Source organism: Simochromis diagramma, unplaced genomic scaffold (genome assembly GCF_900408965.1).
Source record: "Simochromis diagramma unplaced genomic scaffold, fSimDia1.1 OVJJ01000205.1, whole genome shotgun sequence".
NCBI classification, from domain to species: Eukaryota; Metazoa; Chordata; class Actinopteri; order Cichliformes; family Cichlidae; genus Simochromis; species Simochromis diagramma.
The window spans coordinates 4,371,610-4,395,411 of NW_024386782.1; the positions used below are offsets into that span (position 1 = coordinate 4,371,610).

Below are 23,802 nucleotides of genomic sequence, written 5' to 3' on the forward strand. Positions count from 1 at the left end.
ACGCTCAGATGTCTTATAGGTAAGTTCATGCGGCAGATGTGCTTTCGAATCTAGCAGCTGCTGCAGGGCTTTAACATTTCTGTAGAGAAGCCTGTTTTTGTTTTTTTACTGTATCCACCCAAAAGTGTGTAACTAGAAATTTTGAGATAACTCCAAACTTTGACTTAGCACTGCTTGACATTTTTATTTTTATTTATTTATTTCACTGGCAGCAACAAGCTTCCATACATCTCTGCTTTTCTGGGTCAACTCGGATTTAATAAACAGTTCTCAGACCAATCAGAGGATGAGCTATCGGGCCTTTTAAGTCAGTGTTCCTCCAGCAAATCAAATCAATCTTCACATTATACAGCAGAAAAGTTACAAGATGTTTGCAGACTGTGAATTCAAACTGAGCTTGAAAACTGTCTCTAAACTGTATTATTAAAATAATCACATTGCATGTGTTTTTTTTATGTAATGAACATAATAAATAATTGGGAAATAGATGTTATGTTACCACATGGACCCTCCTGGGACTCCCGCAGTGACCCTCAAAGAGGTGCCGGTCTCTATTTTGAGAAACTGGAAAAGCTCTGCGTGGAAAAATTAGTGACATTATCAGAAAAAAAGAGAAAAGCAGAAAAAGACAGCAGCGAATACAAGAAGAAAGCTCGGACTGATTCAAAAACTCTGACCAATCCGAAGTCACATGACTCAACCACCAGCAGCGAACGGAGAGCGCAAAAGAGACGCAGAGCCTCGGTGTACACAAGCCTGCACACCGCCAATCCGACACGGCTATACGCCCAATTTCTTTTTAATTGAAACCTTTTACTCCCGCTCGGTGAGTACATTTCCCACTGCCATTTTCTTAAGCATATTTTTGTCCTCTTTTTCTTCCTTCCTGTTCTTGGTGTTTCGACACGGGGAAAATGTTTTCTCGTTTTCTGCATGCAATGATTTAAATCTTGGATGCAGAGTGTTTGTGCTCCGGTGACATCCACTGAGAAATAGCCCTACGTGCTTGCGGACGCTCTTGATATTTTTCCTCCCTCTTCTCTGTCTTCCTCTCCTCTTCCCGAAGCAGCTTTTTCACGAGCTCACTTGTTCCGATCTCGACCTTTTGCATATTTTCTGGCTTTTTCCTCCTTTATCATGGCTTATTTTGGTGTGGTTTTGGTGCTTTTCTCGGGTCTTACAGTGTTTCTCTGGTGTTCGAGGCTGTACGTCTCCTCGGGCGCAAAAATAAGAGTTTTGATTTTCATCTTTGAGGATTTTGCTTTTCCAATAGGTGAGAAATTTAACTTCGCTGGAGTTTGTTTTGGTGCTGTCATTGTACTTCTTTCTGCATCCTAGATGAGAGAAGTCTGAACTTTCCTTTCCTCTTTTTTTTGTCTTTTTAAGTAAATGTCTCGAACAAACCTGGATTTGTTTTAAATAATGAACTAATTTGAGCTCTTTTAATGAAGAAAAAAGAGAAGAAACATAAATCAGTCACCATGCTACAGTTAGAAAGATCTCCACTGTAAATGTGTAATTTTGTTTCTATAGAGAGCGACTGGAAAAGGTGAAGGCATTCAGCTCTTTTGCTCTTCACATTTGCCTTCCAGTGACAGCATTGTGCAAAATTCAAACAACTTTATGAATGCAAATCGCTGGTATGCAAAAGGAAACAGATTCCTGCCAGCTGAACCAGACACAGCTGTGATTCTCTTCCCTGTTTGTCTTGCTACACACACAAGCCTTGATGCATGTGGGATTGATAACTGGTTGACACAGTCAGGCTTTACGCAGAGAAGCTGGGAAACTTAAACTCACTAAATGAGTCAATGAAGAGGGGAAAGGAGTTGGCTGGAAATTCTGTGACAGCTCATTATGCAAATCAGGCTTGATAGATTTGATTAATAGTTTGACCTTGCTGTATCAGCCAGATCTCACCCACAAACCTGCAGGCAACAAATCCAAAAAGAACACTAAATCCTGGACAATCCATGTGACGTTCCCCTTTTAAATGGCTGCTGGAATCCTTGACCAAAGTTTTGTTTTTGTGCTCCGCTGAGGGAAACTTTCAGAGCTCTAGACAAAAACCTTTCAATCAGCCTCAAAAGATGTGTGTGGAGACGTTTGACAGCGTTTCCAGCCTTCAGACTTCGCAGGTCAGGGAACAGGTGGGGGAAGCCGAGCATGAAATGTGCTGCTACGCAAACAATACTTATCTCTCACAAGGGATGAGGGTGGGAGGCTGACTCTAGAATAGCCAGCCGATACACGCATGCACTGAATCGCTATGAGCTCAGAGAGGGGATGGAAGGAATAAAGTTTAGCCAGGCATTTCTGGACCGGTCAGCAACCTGCCCGTATCCAGCGGAGGCCCGGCTTTACGTTTGTGCCCCCGTGGGCTGAGATGATCATTGACCCTTAGCAGGTGTACGATGCGGGCTGCCTTGAAGCCACGCACCACAGAGCCCATCTTCAGCGAGCTACGGATGAAAAACATTTTAGAGCGGCTGCAGCTTTCAAACTATAGGTCAAAGAACAGATTAGGAGAGCTGTCTCTCTCTGTCTCTTTTTATATCCCCTGCATGTGAGAGATAACCAAAGAGAAAAGCATATGGGCAAAGGCAGAAACAGAAAGAAAGATGATGGGATGCTCATGTGGAGGAGTGGGCTTTATGAGTACATACGTGTGATATCTACTTCAGTTCTGTGTTACATTATGCATGTGGTAATACCCACTGCTCCTTATTAAGGCTGCTGCTTTCGGATGCTATTTCTACGCCTGCATTTGTCATATTCAACACATTTCTCTGGGCAGAGTGTGTGTTTGGATAGCAGCAGCATGACTGAACGACAGCCAGTGTGTACGTATGCATGCACCTGATGCTCACTTTTGTTGTGAGACGTGCCATTCGCCTTGCAGCGTTAGTATCTCGGCATCACGGCCAGTTCCTTCTATTCCCTGTGCACAGAGATAGTGGTTGATTTCAGCACCATGGACAGCTCCCAACACTTTATTCCTTTGGCAGCTGGAGCGAGATGATTCTTGCCTGGAAGTCTGGAGCGTCTCTACTCACTAACCCCTGCCCTCTCCACCGCAGACGTCTTATTCTCAGCTATTTCAAGCTCTGCACCTCACATTCAAAAGCCTAAGAAAGGATAATTATCATTTTGTGTTTTATCAACAGGGAAAGTAGTTTAAATTAAACATTTGAGCATTTCTTGAACCGTTTCAATATAGGAATCTAAAGTATAAGTTTAATTTAATACTTTATATGAAACAGAATTAATTCGTTTCTGGATTCACATGTTGGGGAATTAAATCTTGTTTTATGACCCACGCCATCTTTGTTTTCTGTTCCCAGAAGTGACTATATTTAGAGGAGAGAATTGAGTGCAAAGTTAACACCTGGAATCCTCACCCATAAACTGCACAGGTGCATCACGCAGACACAGAAACCTGCTAATTAGTAACAGATTGATAAAATAATTTCTCCCAAAACAGAGAGCAAAACTGTTAGACAGCACATATTTCACAGTCAGCCTTATTATTTATCACATAACTCCAGTGATGTGCTCCTGAAGGAACTGACACCACAAATTGAGGCCTAAGCAGATCGCCTGCAGCTGCCTGTGTCGGTGCTCCTCTCAATCAAATCAACTGCGCCCCTAAATTTAATTGTTAACAAATTCAAGGGTGATCATTTTTCTGTTGTTATAATAGAGAATATCAGCTTTTGACACTAAAACCATTTCCAGCACCAGGGTGTAAACATGCTTTTTAGTGCTTAGAGTTGGATATTTTGATTGACTGTACACAGGATAAACAGACAGATGTCAACAGCTGGTTTTCAAATATGCATTTTGGAGCTTTGACGTTAGCCCTTGCTGGCATGTTGGCTTTTTGGAGCCAGATGTTTGCCAGATTGGATGAAAGGGTGGAGTGCTAAGCTATCAGCTAATGTCAGATTGTTTTGTTAGGTGTTAGCAAGCTGTATTCATGAATTACATCCCTGCATTGTGCAGACACTCACATCTAATCATTAGTGCAAAGTAACAGATTAAAATACTAAGATTACATTTACCAAAACTGAAGCACAAACTTTTTGAATAGATTGAAGCTGTAATGTTTGTCATCTGTCCATGAAAATGCTCCTAAAGGCACCAACAGCACAGCCAGAGTGCAGTGGTCCAGTTAAGTGACTAAAAGAGCCTTTTATTCTAGTGTTCAGATGGATAAGTTTTAATAAAAAATTAAATCCCTTTCAGGCATTTTTGTGAAGGGTAAGACTATCCATAGAGGTACCGGGCTGTAAATGTGCGTTTTAATGATGGAAATTTGGACATTTTAACATGAGTCTATATGGGTCGACTCACTTTTAAAGCCAGGAATTGGCCACTAGAGAAAATGCACATTTTGGCTCATCCTTGTGGGCTTGATTCTTTTAATTCCCCCTCATACTGCATGTGATCTGTGGAAGTTTGTTTATGCCACTGATACAAAAATGTTTTGGTCAAAATTTCATGTTTGTATCGCAAAATTTTGACTTGCTCAGAAGTAACACAAAATTTAGAGATATTAAGCCAGAACCTTGACATTTAAGATTACATTATTTTCTTTTGTGTGTGTGTGTGTTTTCAAGGGACCACAGTGAGCTGTTTGTGTTGACAAAATATAAACAGCACTATAAAAGCACACACTGTGCCCTTTAAGTTACTCTAGAGCTTAACTGAGACTTCTTCAGCAAACATTAAACACCAGCTTCATTAAAGAAGCTCAAGTGTAGCCGGCCCAATTTTAAAAACCTAACGAGATAACTTATTTTAATGATTTCTGCTGTGTTTTATTCTTTAGTGTTTAGAATTTAATCTCTAATCTTATGCACTAAGAATAAACAGAAGTATAGCAGAGTAGATATTTCTGTTTTACCAGTATCAGGAACATTTATACTTTTCCCAGAGCGTTTTCTGACCCAACCCCAACAGAAGTAACCCTATGACCTTCACCACCATTTTTTACCAAAGAATAAGAAGAAGAAGCAGAAAGCATTTTGTGAGTTGGACTTTGTTGGTGGAAATAAACTTCAGCACACTGAGATTTAACAGGTTTGCAGCCACATAGACAATAAAACAGAAAAAGAAGCTGCTATTTTGCTACGTGTGCAAGTATAAAACTATTTGCTGCCGTGGTATTGGTATCCTAAAATGACCACACGCTTTGAGCCATGCGGCTTTGTGCTTTCAAACAATGTATAATCGAGTCCAGTGCCATTCAAAATACAATGGTTTTCAGTTTTTACTCTGCATTTTGAAGATTGGTTCTTGGTAAGGAGTAAATATTATTGTTGCTCCAAAACGTTATTTGATGAAGATTAAAGAAGCTCTTTCACCTTAAAAACATTGAAATGTTTTCGTAGAATACACATTATACTATAGTAAATCTTTAAAACTGGAATATCCTTTAGTTTTTAAGGATAGAAATGCAGATACATTTTTTTTGCTACTTTACACACAAAAATTACTCAAGAATTTAATAAACAGTCAAACTCTGGTAAAAAAAAAAAAAATGCATCAGATCGTGGACTGAACACACCTCTGAGGAATCCACTTAGATAGGAACCTTAATCACAAATCCCATTAAAACCAACCACCCACTGATCCCACAACATGTATTGTCTGCATGCAAAGCCTAAAGATTATACCGCCGTGCCGAGTATTCCCAATCAGGGGTACGTCATCCAAGGGGCTATGCAGACTGTCGGTGTGAAAGCTGCACAGGACTCCATTTGTTGCTATTTATTTACAGCTGAAATGGGTATTTGACCAAAAGCAGATCAGCAGCATACCAGGCTCAAAGTTTGGGAAATTCCAGGCTTAGTAAACCTAAAAATACTAAAAGAAATTCAGCTGTTTTAAAATTGATTGTGTTTGATAGCAGCCACTTTAAAACTTTTAAAAAGACACACTTTGAACATGACTCATAAATGACTCAAGCTGTTGCACGGTCTCCATCATTACTGTAAACCTAAAAAAAATGTGGTTTATTTCAGGCACACTCACTGTCAGAAACTGATCTAAAGCACACAGGTAATTTAGTAAATTAGTTATGAGTTCTACACTTTTGCCTAAAAAGCAAAGGATTCCAGGAGGAGACACAGATCCCTTGGAAGTTGCATCAGGAAGGCCACGCAACATAAAAATCTGCCAAATCAAATATGCAGAGCTTCCCGCTGGCGACCCCTTGTGAATGAGGAGCTGAAAGAAGCCTTTATGTAGTTGTATAAGTGAGACTGGTCTTTTCTGTAGTTAGATTTCAAAGCCACAGGTAAAAAACAAAACAAAACAAAGCTGGAATATGCTCTACCTGACACTCACTGGCCACTTTATTAAATACACCTGTTCAGGTGTTTGTTAATGCATGGCTCTAATCAGGTCAGATGGGACCAGGCATTTAAAAAAAAAGTATCAATATTTCGTGTAAAAACATGAAACATCGTGTAGCAACAGTTCAGGCTGCTTGTGGTGTCGTAACAGTGCAGAGGATAATTTCTTGGTACACTTTGGGATAATTGGCATAATTTAAACAGCACAGTCTACCTGAGTATTGTCAAACTGGTTTGTCAGACATGATGTTGAGTTCACCGTACTCACACGACCTCCAGAGTCACCAGATCTCAATCCAATAGAGCGTCTTTGTGCAGGGATGGGAGATTTGTATCATGGATGTGCAGCTGACACATCTGCAGCAGCTGTGTGACGCTATCATGTCCATATGGACCAAAATCTCAGAACAGTCTTTCCAGGTCTACGTAAAAAAATTGGCTGGTGGATGTTAATTAACATTCTTCCCTATATTTTCATCTCCAACACAAAATAAGAACTGTAATATTTACAAATGTAGCATTTCCCACACGACTCTTGTTTGGGATTGGGATTTTTTTTTTTTTTTAAATTTTGTCAACAAATATAGAAACCAGAAAGCGAAGGATCACGAAGAGAGAAAAACTGGCTCCTGCCCGAATGTTTTTGTTCTTTTTTAATTGAATCTTTCCTGCTTGCATCACAGTGGATGTGTATTTGCATTAAAATGAGCACTATTTACTGTTTGTGACACAGCATGCATTCACCATGCCGTCATTCTGCCTACAAAATCTGTTGTGCACAATAAACTGAAAACATTGTCGGCACGTAACGTTTAGCAGCAGAAGAGAGCCTATTTTTCATTTAAATTGCAAATTCTTCCTAAAATGAAATGATAATCAGCTCTTTGTCGTGCTGTTTTTCACATTCATGGAAGAGAACCTCCACATCAGCCGCATCCCCCTCAGCCTCATGCATATTTCGACTCATTTGCTCCATTTCTGACTTTCACGTTTGACCTTTCACCCTGGGTGTCAACTCCTGCCCCAAATTATTACCTCAATATGCCTTTTAACCCCCAGTCTTCACCCTTCTGGTGTCATAAAGCGGAAACATATTTTGTTATCTGCTAATTACCCACAGCTCTAGTGACCCAGTTACTTTAGCCTGCTGGAGAGGAAGCTAAATTTGGCAGTCACACAAGAGGAGAATTAAGGAAATGGAGAAATATGTCCGTGCCAAGAGATATGGGAAAGCATGGCATATGTTCATATGCCCTCGAGCAGAGCTGTGTGTGGACTCCCCCTGCTGCAACAGCAGGTGGAGTCTTTTTCCCCCCCTGTCATTCATTCACATACACATATTAGTAATGCAGGAGAAATCCTCTGTTTTCATGAGAACAAGGTAGACTCCCAACAAGACGGAAAGTAAAATTTTAAGAATACTTTGAATGTAATGAATTGGTGCACAGCGATGCAGTAAAGCAAAAATGCCTGAAAACAATGTCCCTGTGGAATCAGTGAGACTATATGTAAGCAGCTTTTACCATCAAAATCACCCCAAAACAGAGTAGTGTGAAAGACACACACTGATCTCACAGATCACGTTTCTGGTATGTTATTAAATTGCACCGATTTCAGAGATAATCAGAACTTCTATTATTGTAAGATGCGAGATAAAATGTCTTCCAGAGATATGACTTCATCCCATCTCACTGTACAGGTCACATTGTGCTCTATCTCCCGGCTGTCGTCGCTATAGGTTGCTCAAATCAGATTATGGCACTGCTCATTTTAGGCACGTGACCGTGTGCCCTCAGTCTTCATGCTTCACAGAGACTCCATAAAGAGGCTGGTAAAGCTGATGGAAAATAGAGTGTATTCTCCTTTGAGAAACTCTGCATATTCGCATACTTGTGGACTCTCGCACAGTAAAGCATAGCCTTGCAGTTCAAAAGTCAATTCATCAAATATATGAAAAATATGTAAACGATAAAAGGCTGATGGGATAGTAATATAAAAGGATAGAGTCGCAGTAATAATTTATAAGCTAGCACTACCTACCAACCGCATGATGTATGCCTGCATTTTCCATCTTTGATATTCCGGTCCAAGGCCCAGTTCTAAGCTCCTTGAAAATGATTGGCATTGCAAATGTCTTTTTCCCTTCTTCCTTTTTTGAAGTTCGCTCATTCTCTTCTTCCATCTCACCTCCTTTTATACCCCCCCTCTCTCTTTCTCGCTCCTTTTGTTGCCATTTCCCCTCTCCTTCTTCAATTCAAACTCAAGACAGGTATTATGCAGAAGGTAATGGGGTGTGAACTGAAGGGAAAAAATATAAGAATAGTGCCTGACAGTCATCCTTCCTTGTTAAGATCCACAGCAGAACTGAAATTCCTGCTACATAGTAAACAGGGCTCGAAACTGGAGGGCAGGTTTCTGGTTATATGTGTGCAGTAATGGGCTATTCTCTATTTCCTCTGCACTGTTAGCCAGTATTTACTGTACAAGTCCTGCAGGAGAAATTAGATTCCACCAGGCTCCTCTGGGCAGGGAGGAAAACGGCCCAGCAAGGACCTCTATTCATTAAGTCCTTAATTGCTAATTGGGGTCTTTGAATGATTCAGCAATAGCTGCTGCTGTTGGGGCATTAGCTGAGTAATTTATGGCTGAGAGGGAGCATGGAATAATGAACGAGGGTGAGACAGGGTTATTAAAAAAGGGCACTGGTGCCCACATAGTGTTGTTATTACACAGCCACCTTATGTTAATGCTCAGAAGTCTGTGGTATGCTCTTTTTTTCTGTCTGATTTTCACCATTTGTCTGAGTTAAATTCATTATGTTCTGCAATTAAATTTAATTTAGCACTAATGCAATTTGACTCTGCACTCACATGCAAATTTAATTGTATATTTTTTGATTAAGCATATTATTGTGCCTTTGTGGAATTTGTGCATTTAAAGTGATGACGTCTCTTTCTTTGACTGTGACAGACAATGAAAAATTGCGGCGGTCCTATCAGCTGCAGTCATTATTCCTGCTCCAAAGTCTTCCAGTAACAATAAAAGCTGGTGGGTCACTGAGAGATTCTTAACAGCATTTTCCCCAGCATTTTGATAAATCTTCACACCTCATGCTGTGTATATTCTCACATAAGAGAGGACGGGGAAAAAACTCATACATGGAAGCAGCATAGTTTATAAATGTTTTTCTGTCCACATTTAGTTTCTCGTTTGGCTGTGATTCAAAAGAATGGAGAAAACGGGCGTATCATAAAAACTGATTCCTCTGTAATGCGCATGTCTTTGAACAAAGGAGACATAAATTAGATTAATAAACTTCAGGTATATTATTCTCACTCCCTACGGCCTCAGAGATATAGGTCTAGTAATCAGCTGTTGACCCCCTGGCAACCTCTGCTTGCTATGGAAAATGTATTCCCCAGCCTTACCACATTTCAAATGGTGCAACTTTGAAGGTGACATTCTCCATTTCTGGTTTTTCAGTTTCACTGCTGCTTGACAAGTAGAGTGTTTGCACACAAGTCGGTGGTTACCAATGGTTTTCAAGCCTCCATGAATGTGGGACTACCAATAAAGTTTATAGCAACCGATTGGGGAATACAAATGTTTCCGTGGGAACAACACGTCTCTTACTGTGCTGTCAAGTTGTTTTCAGATAGTTTCATTTGCTGAGATTGGAAGTGGTTACTTCCTTTCATGTGCGGTGATTACATTGAAATTACAAACCAGATGTGATTAGTTTATTGCATTCAAACTAATCATTAATGCCCGTTTCCAGCATAACATTTAATAAATCATAATACTAGGTTTAGTCCTAATAAATAACATTCACTAATCTACATCACTCTACATGATGAGTAGTTAAAATAGTTTTTAATCATCATCCAATTGTTACTTTGATCTGTTCTGTTTTTCTATTATAAGTTACAGAGTGGCTCATTGCACCTTTATACTGAACTCACAAATACAACAGTGTTATCAGTTTATATTCAACAAAATATTTTTCTGTTTTTCTGAGTTGAATTCATTACAAGATTGTATTCAATGCACTCCTCATGCAATTTTAAACAAGGTTTTTCAATTTTGAAAATTAAACCTGTTTTTGTCTGGAGATGTTTTGCTGCTGTAATTAAGCTTTTTTTACTGGCCCATGACTGAGAGTGACAGCCACAGACCAAGTAACTGAGTGATTTCAGCAAAATTATTGAAGCATTTTGTTAAATCCTCACATCTTCACAACAGAAACATGGAAAGTGCTACGCGTCTGCAGGAAAAAAACAAAACAAAAACGATACCAGAAAGAATTAAAATACACGAATGCTTCATTCTTCATGTCTGTTAAATTCGGAACAACAGTCAAGAGAAAAACTTAGCAGCAATTAGCCTGGTATCACCATAGTGCTTATTGTTCTTATTACACATTAAACATTCAGGGTATATAGTGTTAATATAAGGCAGGGATGTCAAACCTGGGGGCCAGAACCTGCCTGGAAAAGATTTCTGTTTTTTCACGATTGACAATAATTTTTTATTTATTTTACAGCAGTAGATTCAAAGTTTTTCACACTGAGAGGAGAGTTCAGTGGCCCATGATGTTAAATACCCCTGTTTGACACCTCCGGTCCCCTGATAAAAGGTTTAGAGGTGGTTGAAGAACTTCTATTCTCCAGACATGCTACTCTTGCTGTTTAGCCTCTTGGCTAAGCTAACCTCCAGCTTCATCTTTATCAAACATACGCTAAGGTGGAATCTATCTTAAACACCTTAAACCTACCTGTTGTTTATGGCTGATTAACATTTGTTTGATCTATTTTAATCTACATGATGATCCTCATGGTTTGCGTTACACATGTTAAACAGTAGAAAGAGAAGAAATAATCCATAGCTGCATTGGTGCCCAGTTTGTAAATTTAGATTGTATGAAAGCGTAATTAGGTTTCAGTACACAGTATTTCCCTTGTAATGTGTTTGGCTGTCCATCAAAGAAATGAGGCAAAAAGGTGAAAAGGTGTCTTATTATAAACCAATATTTTGTTCACTTGAGCAGCCACGTTTTTCCAGAAAGGCACTACAAGCAAGAGACATGAAACACAGCTGAAAAACACCTGCCTCCTGATAAAGCAGAACCGACGTGTGTTGATGGCTCTGTTCAGACAGACTATGAAGATGTCTGCAAATTAAACTTTCCTCTGTTGACGAGAGTCGAGGTTAGTCGCTTTTGGTTGTGCGCTGTCAACTTGCTAAAGATAAAATGCTGCAGTGCAGCATTCAAACAGTGGGGAGTGAGTGTGGCCTGAATGCATCTTTCACTTCCCATATGTATTTGTCATATCGGATGAGGAGTTTTCATCTTTCTTCCTCAGACAGGAGCGTGAGTCAGTGAGGAGAGATCAGGGAGAGAGGAAGTGCTAAAATGATTACTTTCACCAGTTCCTCGCTTCTTTATCTCAGGAGAATTCAGGCTCTGAAGCCCCTGACAGTCAGTGTGAAAGGACCAAAGAGGATCCATAAAATACTTACACTTGGAACCTCTGCAACATAGGAGGATGCTGTAGAAGCCCTGAACAAAAAAAAAGAAAGGAAAACATCACTGTCAGACACTCACTTCTGTGTTATAAGAAAGACTTTTAAGAGACAAAACAAAGTCTGTGTGTGGAAAAACATGCCAGTGATGAGTTTGGATGTATTCACAGCTCCGGTGATGCACGACGATGTAATTTTGCATTAATTTCAGGAGCGTTAAGCATGCCAAGATGAATCCAGCACCATCTCTCTCCTCCTGTCTTGCCTATCAGACTGCTTTGAATTCGATGTGAGCGTGTTTCCTGGCCTGGGACGTTTCCACCAAGCATTTGCCAGCAGTTATGCCACATGCTTCTTCTTAAAAGGCTTTGAGGATCTTAGAGCCTCATGAATATTGTAAATGGCCTTTGAAGTCTCTTTCTTTCCATTTTGAAAACCAGAGGAATAATGTTACTCCTTTTTCCTGTGATCACTTTCATTAAAAACATGTAATTGAGGATAACTGAGTGATGCTCTACGTGAAAAATGTGGAGACTGAAAGCTTCTGCTTAGACTGACTGTGGTTGTATTTTTGTACCAGATGCAGCCTGCGGTTATTTAAAGCGTCGCTTGAGCGGTTGCTCAGTGACCATCTGATGCTGTCAGCTGCTAATAGAAGTTTGACAAGTTTGCAGACATTGTAAGAAACTTCAAGCCATTAGTCGAGGTAATGTCTTGTGTCTACAAGCAACTTTGCACCAGGCTTTAAATTCAGAAACAGACATACAAACACTTAAGAAGCAATTTGCTGTTTTCAACCGTTTCTGGTCCATATAGCTGTTTTTGCTCGATGCCGTTCCCTCAGGCTTTGAAGAACCTGCTGATGCTGGGCAGGCATTTGTCTTCGTGCTCATTAGCTTACTTAGATGCTAACGTTTGAGCAGCTGTGGCTCAAGCTATAGAGGGAATGTCTCCTAGTCACAGAGATGGCAGTTTGAGAACAACATATATTCAACCCAAAGTTACTCTCGATGGCCGGTGAGCTTCTAATATTCAGGTAGGAAAGCTTAGCCACTTGCTATGCAATTATCTAATGAAAGTTTGGACATCTATGGTTTGGATGGTGCGGTGGTTAGGTGGTTACAGTTGCCAAAAGGTTCCTGGTTTGAACCTGCCTACAGGCTTTTATGGGTGAAGTTGGTGTTTTGTTCTTTCTGGGTACTCCAGCTCCCTCTTACAGTCCAAAGACATCCATGTTAGGTTAACTGGTCATTCTAAATTGGCCATAGCTCTACCCTGGGTACCCCACCTTCTACCCAGTGGAGGTTTCAGGTTCCCTACGATTCTGAATTGGATAAGTGGCTAAGAAAATGGATGGATGGCATGAAGTGTGGATCATTTGGGTTCTAATGTATATTTTAACAGTTCAGTGTATATTGGAACAGTTGGATTTTAGCAATAATGAACACATATACTGACTCCTCAAACTGCATGAAAATAAAATAATAAAATAATAAAATAATAAGGTAGCCTCTAAAATATGTCATTAACTCTGAAACAATACAACCATGCATGCTGTAAAGTCTGCTAATTATAATTTCAAGGCTGTACTTCCAGTAGTTTACTGGAATATTTTCTGGACCAAAGCGACATTCCCACCTCCAAAGCTAAAATTCTTTTTAAAGAATAAATCCTCACTGCAGTTTTTTTTTTTTTTTTTAAGAATGAGCGATGGTGCAGACGTAAGACTCTTTTGTCTCATATTAATACATGTGATTAATCTTGTGATCACTGAAAACTCATTCTCTGTTTTAAGAGAGAATATGTATAATTGTTCAGTTTTTGCCTTTTGCTCTTTTTGACCTTTTTAGTGGCTTTACATTGTGTAGTTGTAGTGTCTTGATGCATACTTAATCATCCAGGTGAGGAAACCCCAAAAAGTTGATTCTGCTTATCTGGACATACAGAATCAACTTTTTGGGATGTGTAGTTGTAGGTCTTTTTAAAGAGTGGATGCAGTGATTTAAACTGTTCTGCTGTAGAAATGTGTTGATACACAAGAATACTACAAACAAACAAGTTAATGTGATTGTGAACAATACCACAGGTAAAAAAGAAAAAAAAAGAAATTGCCTTTTGCATATTTGTTAAGGCTCATGGATGCAAACACTTCTAAAGTGAATTTCTCCTGTTTGTTTGGAAGGAAACTCCTTTATGTGTACAGGCTGATTTAAATTTTTGTGGTGAATCTTCTTTGTGCTACGGTGTAACTGACCGACGTCGTTACGAGTATTCATGCCTTTGCGTACCGTCTGCCTCCTGGAATCCTTATATTGAAGCTATGATTATTTTTCTCCCACTGATAAGTGAAAAAACTGTGGGAAAGAAGTATCTGGAAACCCAGGAGGGATTGACAGTACTGAACAGGCCAAACACAATAGTTGTAGGCTGCATCGACATGATGTGTAGCTCGATTTTCCAGGGAGCTGCATGTCAATTATGGCATCTGTTATGGCGTAGGTTACATCGTAGGGTTAATGCTGAGTGTCCATTAATTAAATGTAAGAACCAGCAGATTCCATTTAGCATGTCCCACTCCACTGTATGTAATGAATAAATATATAATACCTAAAAAAATTATTTACAAACTACTGTAGTCTTTCCAGCACGGTGCATTTAAACCGCTTAACTAGTATTTAATAAGCAAATGTCACCTCTTTCATTCAGTGCTCAGCATTTGTCTGAATCACATTTTCTCTTATTAAATCTATTTAAAATATTCTCCTGCTTAATCAACTATCTTCCATCTAATGGCCTCACCTCTGTATATTTGCCTCAAAGAGGCCATTCAGTGCACTCCACATCCATCAGTCACTCCGCAGGTTGGGTAAGGTGTTGGTGATACCATTCAAAAGGTAGAGACGGGGTGAATGGGATTTGAGGTTTGATTGGATAGAGTGTCAGCTTCCTGCTCTCTCACTACCGATAATTAAGTCAATTAACTCCAAACTCACAGCACTACCGTAATATGGGACTTGCACCAGTTTTAATTCATCTACTCTTCTCTGTTGTGCAAAAGGAGATTTTTTAAAGAGCAGCAGAGGAGATTTAGAGTGGATTATATATGTGGGTGGAAGCAAAGGATGGAAGTAAAGAAGCGGTTGGGGAGGATGGGGGAAGCTGTGACGCGAGGGGAACCTGAGAGAGGATTGACTGCAGTCAGTGTGTCTGTGTTGGTGTATGTGTGTGCAGATGTTTAGAGTAACTGTCACTCGACATGCTCGCACTCCACCTCCAGCAGGGAAAATATTTCTGAGAAAATACCTATGGATATAACTGCACCTCTTTTTGTATATGTTTTATATTCAGTTCATTTGATTTCAGCTGTGCAGCAAAATCAAGCAATTAAATATATTCATAAGAGGCACATCAGCTAGCAAGTACTATATAGAAAACAGTAAATATTTTAGATTCCATAAAACGAGTTTTTGGATTTCTTAGCTTTAGTGTTTAATTAGAAGAAGACGCTCATCCAGCAGGTGATTAGCTTAGCCTAGCACAAAGACAGCTAACTTGATTCAGTACAGGAAATAAAATCTACTAATGAGACTTTTTAAAGCTCCATAACACAAGAACAACCCAGAGTACCCTCTCAATTAAGAAGCTTAAACCACAGAGATTGTAAATGAATTGATTATGACTATATATAAACAAATATATCTAAATCTAGTCAAATAATTCTTAGTATTAATAATTAATCTCTCTACTCTCTGTGAGTAGCTGTAACAGTGCTAACCACTGGGACTCACTTCTGTCCTTATAGCCTCACGAGAGCTTATCCTGCATGGCAATGTGTCTACACTTTGTGAAATCTGGGTTAAGAAAGCCTCATTACACACTCTCACTCACAAACAAAGACCACCACCAACTGGGAATTCCAAGAAGAAACAACTTGAAAGTTTCTTCCTTCCTCTTGAAGTGGATGTGTCCGATTCTTGTGGTGCACATCTTTATGCTCGTCTCCCAGGACTGTGGCATGATAGGAGCAAACAGTGCAGGCTCCACAGAGGTGTAAAAAGATCATGATGTGCTGCTGATGTTTACAGAAGGATTGCCCTAAGATTAATTCTAGATGACCTATTGGCTTTATGCTTAAATGCAAATTAATGTTAGGAGTCCAGTTAAATTATCTTTATTTCTGTTGACCTGGTTTCTGTTTGAAAGCAATTCTTCTTCTGGTGGTTAAAATATTCACATGCTTTCACATACCATGCTGGACTCAAATAAATCTTTCATTCAAAGAGTACTTAACCTAAGCATAAGTAGTGGTTATGCAGTTAAATGTCATTTGTGATATTATGATGCAAATATAATGACATACTACAAGTTTAATGCTGATAACCTGGGAGGTTGGTACCTTTACACAAAGCAAGTTTGTACATACAGGGAGTGCAGAATTATTAGGCAAATGAGTATTTTGTCCACATCATCCTCTTCATGCATGTTGTCTTACTCCAAGCTGTATAGGCTCGAAAGCCTACTACCAATTAAGCATATTAGGTGTGCATCTCCGTAATGAGAAGGGGTGTGGTCTAATGACATCAACACCCTATATCAGGTGTGCATAATTATTAGGCAACGTCCTTTCCTTTGGCAAAATGGGTCAAAAGAAGGACTTGACAGGCTCAGAGAAGTCAAAAATAGTGAGATATCTTGCAGAGGGATGCAGCAGTCTCAAAATTGCAAAGCTTCTGAAGCGTGATCATCAAACAATCAAGCGTTTCATTCAAAATAGTCAACAGGGTCGCAAGAAGCGTGTGGAAAAACCAAGGTGCAAAATAACTGCCCATGAACTGAGAAAAGTCAAGTGTGCAGCTGCCAAGATGCCACTTGCCACCAGTTTGGCCATATTTCAGAGCTGCAACATCACTGGAGTGCCCAAAAGCACAAGGTGTGCAATACTCAGAGACATGGCCAAGGTAAGAAAGGCTGAAAGACGACCACCACTGAACAAGACACACAAGCTGAAACGTCAAGACTGGGCCAAGAAATATCTCGAGACTGATTTTTCTAAGGTTTTATGGACTGATGAAATGAGAGTGAGTCTTGATGGGCCAGATGGATGGGCCCGTGGCTGGATTGGTAAAGGGCAGAGAGCTCCAGTCCGACTCAGACGCCAGCAAGGTGGAGGTGGAGTACTGGTTTGGGCTGGTATCATCAAAGATGAGCTTGTGGGGCCTTTTCGGGTTGAGGATGGAGTCAAGCTCAACTCCCAGTCCTACTGCCAGTTTCTGGAAGACACCTTCTTCAAGCAGTGGTACAGGAAGAAGTCTGCATCCTTCAAGAAAAACATGATTTTCATGCAGGACAATGCTCCATCACACGCGTCCAAGTACTCCACAGCGTGGCTGGCAAGAAAGGGTATAAAAGAAGAAAAACTAATGACATGGCCTCCTTGTTCACCTGATCTGAACCCCATTGAGAACCTGTGGTCCATCATCAAATGTGAGATTTACAAGGAGGGAAAACAGTACACCTCTCTGAACAGTGTCTGGGAGGCTGTGGTTGCTGCTGCACGCAATGTTGATGGTGAACAGATCAAAACACTGACAGAATCCATGGATGGCAGGCTTTTGAGTGTCCTTGCAAAGAAAGGTGGCTTTATTGGTCGCTGATTTGTTTTTGTTTTGTTTTTGAATGTCAGAAATGTATATTTGTGAATGTGGAGATGTTTTATTGGTTTCACTGGTAAAAAATAAATAATTGAAATGGGTATATATTTGGTTTTTTTTAAGTTGCCTAATAATTATGCACAGTAATAGTCACCTGCACACACAGATATCCCCCTAAAATAGCTAAAACTAAAAACAAACTAAAAACTACTTCCAAAAACATTCAGCTTTGATATTAATGAGTTTTTTGGGTTCATTGAGAACATGGTTGTTGTTCAATAATAAAATTATCCCTCAAAAATACAACTTGCCTAATAATTCTGCACTCCCTGTATACAGTCATGTAAAAAAGAAAGTACACCTCTCAAGTCTAAGGTTTTATCAGGTGTTTATCAGGATATAATAAAAAATCTCTGTGTTTTTGCTTGTTAAAAAAAAAATCTAAATACAACAACGTGTTACACCATGTCATTTATTTGTTTGAGTTTGTAGAATGACCTTTAGCTGCTTTAGCATGTAGTAATTGTTTTCTGTATGAATTTATCAGTCTGTCACATGGCTGTGGAGGAATTTTGGCACACTCATATTTACACCATTGCTTCAGTCTTGTTTTGGCCGGTTGTGCACCAATTACCTACACCTTGCATGTTGGTTGCTAACGATACAGCCAGTTTGTCGTGTCGATTTTTTAAACCACCAGTTTAATGATATATCAGTACAAGCCCAGAATTCACAGTGTATACAGAGAGAGTTGTTGAAAAAGTTTGAAAAGATCAGATTAGATTTCTCCTCCTATACCAGTGCTGATGTCTGGGGCCTCACACCTATCATTCAAGTGAATGCAACATCAATGGCAATGTGCAAAGCAACCAAAGCAGCATGTATAATGTGATCCTAAGCTGTGTTGCCATGCTGTTTTTAGAAAAAAAGACACTTTCTCATGGCATCCTTTACAAACAAGGTAAACGTACTGTCATGAACATTAACATACTTCTGCATTTGCACTTAGTTTTTGGTAAATAAATAAATAATGGATGTAAATAAATAATGTTGGTATATTTACCTAATTTTAAGACTTGCTAAGAACTTTTTTAATGTGCTGATAAGTAGGGTGTGCTTTATTTATCACATGAACATGTATATAGAAACAATGTGTCAACCATAGCGGTAACAATATATAATACTACATTTTCTCCTTTTGAAACGCTGTGAAAAAGATGAACATAGTGATTATAATGTGAAATACTCAGTTGGAGTATAAAGGCCACCTCTGGCACTGCATATAGAAGAGACTCAAAAGGAAAAAAAAAGAAAAGGGTAAAACAGGGAGTGGGGATTCTTGTGACTTCAGTGTGATGTGCTATTTTCAAATGTGGGAACACAGTTCACATATATAGTGAGATCTATCAGATTCACACGCCTGAATCACAGCCGCCTCCGTGTCAGAGTTCCTCTCCCCTCCTGCAGACAGCAATCTGTCTCAGTCTCCATGCTCACTGAGGTAGGCACAAGTACAAGTGAACACTTAGACAAGGATAATAACAGCATAAGCAGCATAACGACTCATGAGCTGTAACCATGTGATTCATTGAATACTCGAGATAAATAATGTAGAATTTTAAAATAGCAGTTTAGGCAAAAATAACCAAAATCAGTCTGTTCAGACATTTTAAATGTATTTCATTTTCATTGGGTTTTTGATTTTTGCTTCCACAATCAAGCAATTAGTTTAAAAATATATAAGCAGCGGAGTAAATCCAAAGTTACTGTCAGTCATTTTTTAAATGATAGATTTTCTTGTTTTTTTTCTTTGTTTTATGTCAGCAAACTGAATATTGTTGGGTTTTATCAACTAAAAAAAATAGACACCAGGAAAGAGTTCTCTCTTACCTTATTTTATTTTTTGATGTTTTAAATGATTAATTGAGAAAATAGTTGAAAGATGATTGGAAAAAAAAAAAATGTCAGCAATCAAGGTTTGGCTTTGTAAAATTATGTTCAATGGTGCCTGGAGTTTGATTTAAACTTTGCTTGATATTTATTGTAATTATTATCTATCAATGTCTTCCTCTTTGTCAGTCCTTTTGCTCATTTGGTTAATCATAAAAATTTCTCAGGAGGGAAAGATGACACCAAATACATGCTGTATTATAATTTTTACAAGTGGCAGTTGTAAAAATAAATAAATAAATAAATACGTAAATATGACTAATCTAAAATCATTAAAGATTTGTCTACAAAAAGCCTTTAGGATAACATGCAAGCCTTTCCCCCCCAGTTTTACTAGGAAGGGATTTGTTTCTCAGCCTGTACAAAGAAAATCTGAGGAATTATTTACAACATATGCTCTCAGATCTGACCAGTGTTTACATCCCACTGCTGCTCGCTGTTTGACTCTCTATGTATAACCTCTGCAATCTAACCTTCCTGGCTTCCTGAGCAGTGTTCAACTGTGTCTCCCTGCAGGCATTGCTGCAGGAATAGGATGACTGGGAAGACCCAGACCAGCAACGTGACCAACAAGAATGATCCGCGCTCCCTCAACTCTCGCGTTTTCATCGGCAACCTCAACACAGCCGTAGTAACCAAGGCTGACATTGAGGCCATCTTTGCCAAATACGGCAAGATTGTGGGCTGTTCTGTCCACAAAGGCTACGCCTTTGTTCAGTACGCCAGCGAGAGGAATGCCCGGGCAGCCGTGGCTGGAGAGAACACCAGGATCGTTGCTGGACAATCACTTGGTAAGCAACAATTTTGATCCATGAACAGGTGAAACTTTCCATTATACTCCACATATACTACAGTGAACATATGATCAACTGAAGCAGTAAATTCAGTACTTGCAGCATAAATAGAGAGAACTTCTTTGTTTACAGCTTAAATACTTTCAATACTTCGGAGTTGGTTCTAGTTTCACTGTGTGTCAGGACATACAATTGTGGTCAGAAATTTTTATACACTGATCAGCAATAGTTTGGGGCTTTTAATTGTTATTTTTTTAAAACCTTTTCCACAGTGGAATGATTGTACAACATACATCTTTAATGTCCTCTTAGCAGAAGTGAGGAATGCCGAAGGTTTTAGAGCAGGGGCTTCCTTCTTGATTGACACCCTCTACATGTAAATCTCGCTGCACTGTGGACAGGGATGCTGGTGTACCAGCAGTTTCTAGTTTTCAGTTTACATGGCCACTTTTATTCGTCAGATTGATCTGAAAATTCAGAGCAGGAAATTAACGTGATTATTTACTCCAACACTGTACTGTACAATTTTCAGGTACTTGTATAAGTGTTTGGATTTGCAGTAAATCTACTACATTCTCTCAATACACTTTAATACATTTACTTCTGAGCTTAAGCTGCTATTGTTGACAGATCTGATTATGACAGAATAAACTTCTGGGCACTCTCATCCAGAAAGCCCACATCCGTGCTATACAACAGCAAAACCAGACTGAAAGCCTGCTGGTGGTTTATCTTTGTCTCTGTGCTTTTTTTTTTTTTACTGCGTTGCTTTGACTGCAAACATTTTGTGTTTCTTTAAAGCTGTAGGCATTTTCATCTGTATTGTGACTTTTTTGTTCTGTGCCTCTTAGTAGTGTGGCTGTTTGAGAGGTTTTTGTGTCTCTTTGTTGTTTGATTGACTGCCCAACAAGAGATGTTAACAGTCATGTCTTACCAGGGCGCTGGCCAAATGAAATCTCTAAGGCCATGTGATCTGGCTCTGTGCCTGGCAGTCCTATTCAGTAATCCATCCTGATACTACTCTTATAATGTTATATGCACACAATATAGTTATTGAAAAATGCTCCAACTTGACCTGCTGCAGGGCTCATTTACTGCTCAATAATGTATCAATAACAATAAAATGCTAAAGAGGTCACTTGCACATGACATATACGGTACAGCAATTTGAGTCTTTCCATTATATCTTTGAAAGACTTTCTTGTTATGAACGATTTCATAGTAGTATATTTATACTTTTACTAAAGGAAATGATCTTAATGATGTCAATTTGGATAACCTTGGTGGAAAAGCATGGGAAACAATAATAGAAGTTCATGCAAACGAGGTAAGCAACAGCAGGTCATTGCTGAAAAGGATGGCTGTTCACAGAGTGCTGTATTAAAATTAACTGGAAGGAAAAAGTATGATGGGAAAAGGTGGACAAGCAACAGTGGATTGTCAAGAGAACTTCACAAGGACTGAGGCTGGTATCAGTGCAAGAGCCACCACACACAGGGGTATTCAGAAAAGGGGCTATTATAATATTAAGCTATTCCTGAACCAGAGACAGTGTCAGAAGTATCTTGTCTGGGCTAAGGAGAAAAAGAACTGAAATATTGCTCAATAGTCCAAAGTCCTCTTTTCTGGTGAAGGTACATTCTTTCATTTCATTTGGAAATCAAGGTCCCAGAGTCTGGAGGAGTAGTGGAGAGCACAGAATCCAGACCAGTGTAAAGTATCCTAAATCTGGGTTGATTTGGGGTGCCATGTAATCTGCTGGAATGGCTTGTCCACTGTGTTTTATCAAGTCCAGAGTCAACATAGTCGTCTACCGGAAGATGTGTATTGCCTTTTCCACCAGGACTTAGTACCTGCCCACAGTGCCACAGCTATTACCAAATTGTTTGCTAGACATGTCATTACTGTATTCAGCTCCCTAGGCCTGTTACTATCAAAACCACCTGGGCTTCAGTGTCAACTCAGCAGTGTCACAAGCTGATTGTCTCCATGCCATCCTGCATCGACTCCCAACCAAGTACTCAATATAAAAATGAACATATTTTACAGAATATTAGGAAATGTTCTTATGATATTTTCACAATTTGAGAAGCCTGAGTTCTGATTATCATGATCTATAAGTCAAATACAGGAAAGACCTGATATTTCACTTTACATTGAATAAATCCAAAATATATGAAAGTTTCCATCCATAAATCCATCTGTTCCTGCTTACCCATCCAGATATTTACATTTTCTGAGATGAACTAGTAGACTTGATCATTTTTTTCCCTTTTTAAATAAAATAACTAGCAATAATAAATGTTTATTTAGAAACCTAAACAAAATCAGTTTTAATTTAAGATTTAAAATATGATTGATTTGGTCTGTGTAAGGGCTTCTAGAATTATGTTTCAACCTCACGGAGCCTGAACAGCTTACAAATGATCAACTCTTATTTTTAATCAATAATGCCGGAAGACCTTGAGCTGTCATTTGGTTTTTACCATTCATGGTCAAAAGTTCTGCACTGTATCTGGCTGTCAGTCGTATATTTGATCTGTAAAAAGTATGAAATAATTTAATAAACTGAAGTATGGCCTCGGCGAAGTTTCTGGGATACAGAATACGTTTTTACTTAATCAGCTGAGTTAAAAAGGGAGATGCTGCGGGAAGGACACAAGGCGAGCTCGTACATACATGCAGGCCTCAGTCCTCATAGGCATTCAGTGGATCCCTCTAAGTCTTCCTTATATTACTTATTGATTGGCTCACAGCCTCCTCCATAGAGAATAAAAGTCCTCCCCAAGCCCTGTTCTCTCATTAAATATGAATAAGAGTGCTGCAGGGTCACATCTGTAATTCCACCTTATATTTGTCCAGTTTCATGCATTTCTGGATATGAAATTACATGTGGCAGTGGTAAAATTGCAAGGTTAACAGTTATTACACATAATTACGTGACTTGAGAACTGTTCTGGTATTATTGTAACTATATGACTGATCTCTTTAGTGAAACTGTCACTCAAGTTATCAGCCTGAGCCAGTAATGAAAATGTATCCTTTAAAAAAAAAACAAAAAAAACACACACACACATGAGTGTTTTTGATGATTATTCATATAATATGATTATTGTACTCACCAAGATATCAGTACAAGTCTAATGGTGAGGAACCCTCCAGATCTCAGACCTCTCTGGAAATGATTAACTGGAACTCCCCAATCTATCAGTTCATTACAATTTAAAGACCAAGTTTCTGGTTTTGTCCTTTAGTTTGTACCAAACTTTGCATTTATACATCAACAAGACTCTGTAGTTTACAGTCCTGTGAAAAAGAGTTTTCACAGACCTCTATTCAGTCCCCATGATTGAATAGCTGGTAGAAGCACCTTTAGCAGCAATAACTTGAAATAACCATTTTCTGTATGGCTTTATCAGTCTCTTACATCATTGTGGAAGAATTTTGGCCCACTCTTCTTTACAGCATTGCTTCAGTTCATTGACGTTTGTGGCCATTCGTTTATTCACAGCTTTCTTAAGG

General features: G+C 39.1%; 1 protein-coding gene across 1 annotated transcript in view; it reads left to right on the plus strand.

The window, feature by feature from the left end:
* Positions 1-687: 687 nt before the first annotated feature.
* The window catches only part of LOC120724909 (RNA-binding Raly-like protein), a 56,404-nt gene continuing 33,289 nt past the window's right edge, over positions 688-23,802 (plus strand). The window contains exons 1-2 of the mRNA XM_040017431.1: positions 688-826; positions 20,003-20,277. Coding sequence (XP_039873365.1) covers positions 20,022-20,277 — 256 coding nt within the window. The 5' untranslated portion in view covers positions 688-826; positions 20,003-20,021. The remainder of the gene's footprint in view (positions 827-20,002; positions 20,278-23,802) is intronic.